Source organism: Cynoglossus semilaevis, chromosome 1 (genome assembly GCF_000523025.1).
Source record: "Cynoglossus semilaevis isolate Cse_v1.0 chromosome 1, Cse_v1.0, whole genome shotgun sequence".
NCBI classification, from domain to species: domain Eukaryota; kingdom Metazoa; phylum Chordata; class Actinopteri; order Pleuronectiformes; family Cynoglossidae; genus Cynoglossus; species Cynoglossus semilaevis.
The window spans coordinates 3,092,905-3,098,790 of record NC_024307.1 but is presented as its reverse complement, the minus strand read 5'-3'; the positions used below and the strand labels follow the sequence as shown (position 1 = coordinate 3,098,790).

The window sequence follows — 5,886 nt, the reverse complement described above, 5'->3', positions numbered from 1 at the left end:
TCGCCTTTCCAGGAGTCATAAATGTTGTTTATTGGTCCTCGAAGATTGTGTGTGTGTGTGTGTGTGTAAATGAGAAAAGCCCGGCCTCTATAGGAAGTGCTGGGCGCAGCACCTGCAGCTGTCTGTGGTTATAAGAAAAGACGGGAAGTGATTAAGACCGCGTTTGTACCGGTGCCACTTGTTACACGCGCTCCGTTTTCACATTCCGAGTCAGTCAAGTCAGGGGTCGACAAAGTTTGCGACTCGCGGGCCACAATCGGTTCTAAAATTTGACGGGCTAAAATGCTAAAATGCTATTAGTTTTCTCTACACCGTCCAAAGGGAAAATGTGTGCACTGCAGGGAAAAGGACGGAAATATTATCACAATACAAACCAATTATATCATTTGGACAAGTGAGGCGGGCCGGATTACAAACCTGAACGGGCCGCATCCAGCCCCCGTGCCTTAGTTTTAAGTCGTAACCATTGTCTAACGCAACGTTGGCTCTGCCCCTTTTTCCTGTGTCGGTCTGGAATGGATCATCCATGTGTCAGGATCATCCATGTGTCCTTCATTTGGGTTACAGTCATATCCAACGCACCTCATTCCATCTGGGAGCTGAGCCACGTGGGGCGGGGGACGAGTTTGGCCAAACGGAAAATCTAAAGTTAGAGGTTTTTTTTTGTTTGTTTCAGTGTGAGGTCATTAGGCTGGAACTGTTGTGAGGCCGGTACCAGGACCAGGGCAGTCTGGGGTAAATTATAGACTTTAACCGTCGTTTGGACTCAGGGGACGTGTCTGTCTCTGTACGTAACGGTTCATCTGACGCCACCTGCTGTAACGACCCCACCAACCGTCTGTCGTCACTCTGATTTACACTGATTCATTTTGCAGCGTCGGTTCTCAACTGATGAACTCTGTTTGGTCTTTCAGCAGGTGGCGCCCTACGGGCAGCAGGTGCTGGGGGGCTACAGCCAGCAGGGGCAGCAGCAGCAGCAGCAGGGAACGCCTCCGTACTTCAGCCCCCCTCAGCCCACACCTCAAGGCCCCAACCAGAGCGCTTACCTCCAGCCTCGACCGCCACTGCCCCCACAGGTACGAACAGATACACATACACCCCCCCACCCCCCCCAAGAGCATCACCGTATGGAAGGTCGGTGTAAATGCAAGGGATGGCCTTGTTTTCTCCTCTGCTGTCGCTGGGTCGATGGTGTCCATGTTCACGCCATGTTGCGCAAAGTTAAGTTAAGCATTTGGGCTTAGGTATCGGATCAAATGGGCTACGAAAAAATATTGACTAATGTCGGAGCGATACCGATCCTGAGTATCAGATCGAGTCATTCCTAATAAGTATAAGGGAGAATCTAGCATTAACTACGATCACTTTACAGTGTTATTAGCGAGCTAACGGCTAAATCTTATCTACAAATTATAGCATATTATTTTAAGTAATTCTTCTAGTAGCCTAAGCTTCGTTAGTCGGCTAAATGTTAGCCATAAATCTCTATTAGTCAAAACCAAAAGAAATGAATGTTTAAATTCTCACAAATAAATATGTAAGAACAGATTGGTGTGTCGATATGGAATAACAAAGACTTACAGCTAACAGCTAACAGCTACAGCTACAGCTAACAGCTACAGCTAATCAGTCGCAGTAGTTACACTAGTTATCTGTTAGTTAGTTAGTTAGTTGTGGTGCAGTGTTTACGATCCTTGGATTAGCTTCAGCTGTTATGGCTGTGTCACAGTTCAACCACACGGCTGCTACACACTGTACTCATTCACAGCAGTTGAATGTTGACGCTGTATGACAGGTAACACACACGTCAGTCCAAACAGTTCCTGGTCTGCAGATACGGATCGGAACTTTTGTCCCAGCGGACATTCTCCATGTCCTCCAGCAGGGTTCTGTAGGAGGGTTCTGGAGGAGGGTTCTTCAGAGGCTGAAAGGCGGCGGTTGTTTTCCAGCTAAGTGACGGCGGCCCATGTGTTTCCCATCCACTCGGTGTGGAGCGAGTCCGGCCGAGAGCAGGATCCTAGACTCAAACAGAGCGGAACAAATGGAGGAGTGGGTGAGGGAGGGGGAGGGATGTTTCGGAGAGATTACGACAGAAGTGGACAGGAAATGACAGATCAGATAGAACAAGACAGGAAAAGAGAGGAGAGAAGATAGAAGTGGAAAAAAAAGGGTCCGTGTTAGAGACATGACGTTTGTGCTTCGGAAATGTAAAAATACTTGCAGCTCAGTTTTCTATTTTCAGGAGAATAATGTATTTTTGTAGATATCGTTCAGGACACTTTTCACGTTAGTCGTCTGTTGGATATGAAATTGTTGGAAACGGTATCTGTCTGTCTTGGAACTTTTTGTCTCACGGTGTCTTTTCCTGTTTTCTAATCCCACAAATTATCACTACTTTAAAAGCTGTCAAAGCTCAGTTTGTATCATCATCATCATCATCATCATCATCATCATCATCATCATCATCAGCTAGCGGCGCTAGCTGCTGCTAACAGTCACTGTCAGAACAGAAGTCTTGTTGAAAAGAACTGAGCAGATCAGACATATTAGTATTTTAGGAAGCTCCACTGGATGAGTCACAACAACAACAACAATAACAACAACAACAACTACAGCGGGGTCAACCATGTTTCCCAACATCCTTTTTTTTTTTTTTCAGAGTAGACACTTTAGTGTCCATTAGCGTCGACTTATTTAGCATCTGCAGCGGTTGATTTCCATTTGGCAGCGCTGTGTTTTCATCTGCTGAGGCAGACGTACAGTGATTACGGAGTCAAACCTTCCTTTTTACACAGCCGTGAATATGGAGCACATCAAGACAAATGGCCGGGCCGCGAACACAAAGGCAGCTTGTCAAAAAAAAAATAAATAAATCATTAGTGTTAACACAGTCATTTTCATACTGAGTGAACGTCTCGGCGCGCATGCGTTTTTGTCTTGAAACACAAACACACGTGTCGTGCAGCCCCGGTGAACAAACACCACCTCCTCCATCATCACAGAGCTGACGTCCAGGTCCGTCCGTGTTGACGTTTGACGACAGTAATGTTGTCTTTCTGATCATCGTCGATGATGTCACAGTAATCGACCCTCGCCGACATCTGTGCAACAGGTAACAGAGCCCGCGGCCCCTGATTGGCTCCCATGGCTCGTTTCACCTGTTTGAATCCCAGGTTTGGTTGCCATGCCAACCGTCGCAGCGAGCCGCTTTCCTTCTGTTTGTAATTGTAATGCGCGCGTGCTACTTACAGAGGAAAACGGTTCAATCAGCACACTCGCTTGTTAACGCCACAAAAAAACAAGAGCTGAGCGTCGAGCGGCCGCGGCGCCGGTGCTGCGTCCCGCTGTCTCAACCTATAATCAAGCATTTCATCCCACGTGTTGCAGCCGTGCGACATTTTTTTAATGTCCCAGGAACACAGCAGGCAGCGGTCCAACACCTCCTCCTGGTTCCTGTCTGCTCGCCATCGCACTACAGAGCCACTAAAGCCGTTCTTTTCCGTCTGCTAATAAGCGCCGCGCTCTCAGACGTTTTACATTCACATCACAGTCTTACAGTTGGACGTGGAACAGGAAACGAGGTTCGACAGGAAAACCTGGCTTTTAATGAACAAGGGCCGGCGTTCCCACGGCTACTTTCAATTCATCTGAAATTAGACAGACAATATATATATATATATATTTTTATTTTTTTTATTTTTTTTTGACTGGCCGGAGAAATCATTTCCTCTGTCCCTGAAGAGTGAGAAAGATACCGTTAAAATAAAAATGAAACCAAACAGAGCTGTGGCCCAGAGGTAAATCACAGCTGTTGAAACTCTTTTGGCTGCAGGCATAAATAAGATATAGAAATATAGAAATAAATATATATATTTTTTAATTATTTTGACCAAATATTTGTAGATGTAGACGAAGCCACCTGAGGAGAGACGACTCCACTCTGTTGTTGTTGTTCCCTTACACTGTAAGAAATTATTTTATATTGATTTTGTATTCATAAGTAAAGTATGTTCAGTCTATATGAGTAAATATATATTTATAATTTTCAACAATAGGTATATCACTTTGGCCTGGTCATTTCAACAGTAGCTCCTGGGCCAAAAAAAAAAGAGGACACCCCTGGCCTAAATGTATATATTTAAATATATATAAATATAAATGTATGTATGTATGTATGTATGTATATTTATATGTGTTTATATGTATGTAGGTGTATTTATTTTTAAACACCTATATATATTTATATATGCATATATATATACACACACACACATAAATATATATATATATATTTCATATATATTTCAATGCTACATATAACAAAGAATTCCTCCCGTTTGTTTCCAGTTCTGGTAATTAGTCCAACTGTACAATATTGATCTTTAAAAACAAAACAAAACATGACATTTTACACTCCAAAATAATTCCCCGGTGGCAGACGGACAGAGTGATTTGTGCATTGATCGACTGTGGGAGAATTCTAGAGAGGAACAGAATATCAGAGAGGCAGGGAGTGGATTCAAACAGCAGAGAACGCCGGTCTGGGTCTTTGATTCTGGATCCAAGACTCACTGTGTTTGGAAACTGTGCCGTTGGCCGGGATTACAAACAGGAGGTGTGTTGTCCAATCTCAGGGTTGTGTTGTTGTTGTTGTTGTTGTTGTTGTTGTTGTTGTTGTTTTCTTCCTCCCTCTCTGCTGTACTCGGCCAGTGTGCGTCTCTGTCAGTTTTTGTGTACACTAATCAGCGTGTGTGCAGCAGCGATTCTGAGCTGTGAAAAGGTCAAATGCTGACCTTTGCCTGTGATTCCGTGCTGAAATGAGACATGATGCGAGCCACTCGGAGCAGATTACACACACACACACAAACACGTGCCAGATAAGGGTGTCACTGCGGCTCTGACCCCGGTTTTCTGACCCTACATTACTCTGAGAAATCCAAGCTGAAAAGTTCTTTATTCGGTTCCTCCTGCGTCCTCCGCTGTTCCTTTCTCCACTCCACTCCCATTAACCCCAGTCAGAAGACGTTCTCCAGCTGATGGAACCGTTCCAGCTGCCTTTGACACGGACGCCGCTCGGCAACTGACTGCTATTAGCGGGTTTTGTCACGAATCAAAGTGAAAACGGCGTATTCCTTTGAGTCTGTTGCACGGCAGTGACCTCATCTGATTGCGAGGAGCAGCGCGGGGCTAAAAAGACATTTCTAAGACATCAAGGCTGATGAAATGAATAGACTGATGTTAAAAAAAAAGAAGAAAAATATTTATATAACATCACATCACATCACAGGAGCAGCAGACTTTGACCAGAGAAGCTGTGATATTCTGCTTGGTTTGAGTGCAGTCTTCGATCTGGAGACGTTTTTTTCTTTTATTTTTTAATACGTGGCTCATGAGAATCAAGGCTAGGAAACAAAATGTTACATAATCACCTGGTACTTCACCTGGTTTCACCCACATTTTGACCATATTCAGTCAATTTGATATTTTATTAAATGTTAGCCCAGAGTTAGCACGACTCCGTCCCTCCGATATGCCCCCCCCCCCCCCCCCCCCCCCCCCCCCCCCCCTCCGGGCTCCCCCCCAGCCTGCAGCCCTCTCACACTGATATTTCACACATCCCTCCAACAGCCAGCCCCACTCACAGGTGGGAATGCCTTCACACAGAGCAACAACAAGAGAGCTCCTTGTAATGTCTACGTGTGTTTTTCCCCACCGAGGAATTGCGGACAGGAGCGGCCATTCAACTCCTGCTCCTGTGGGTCAGACATGAAATACAGGGGGGGGGGTGACCCGGCCTGCCTCATATCAAAGCCCTGATTGGGGAAAAAGCGAGAGGCTCCGCGTTAGTACACGACAGAGAGAGAAGAGGCCGAGCATGTCACCAAA

The 5,886-nt window shown here is 45.3% G+C and overlaps 1 protein-coding gene across 1 annotated transcript in view; it reads left to right on the top strand.

The window, feature by feature from the left end:
• The window catches only part of LOC107989876 (AT-rich interactive domain-containing protein 1B-like), a 155,194-nt gene that overhangs the window by 45,190 nt on the left and 104,118 nt on the right, over window positions 1-5,886 (top strand). Inside the window, exon 2 of the mRNA XM_025059236.1 lies at window positions 915-1,076. Coding sequence (XP_024915004.1) covers window positions 915-1,076 — 162 coding nt within the window. The remainder of the gene's footprint in view (window positions 1-914; window positions 1,077-5,886) is intronic.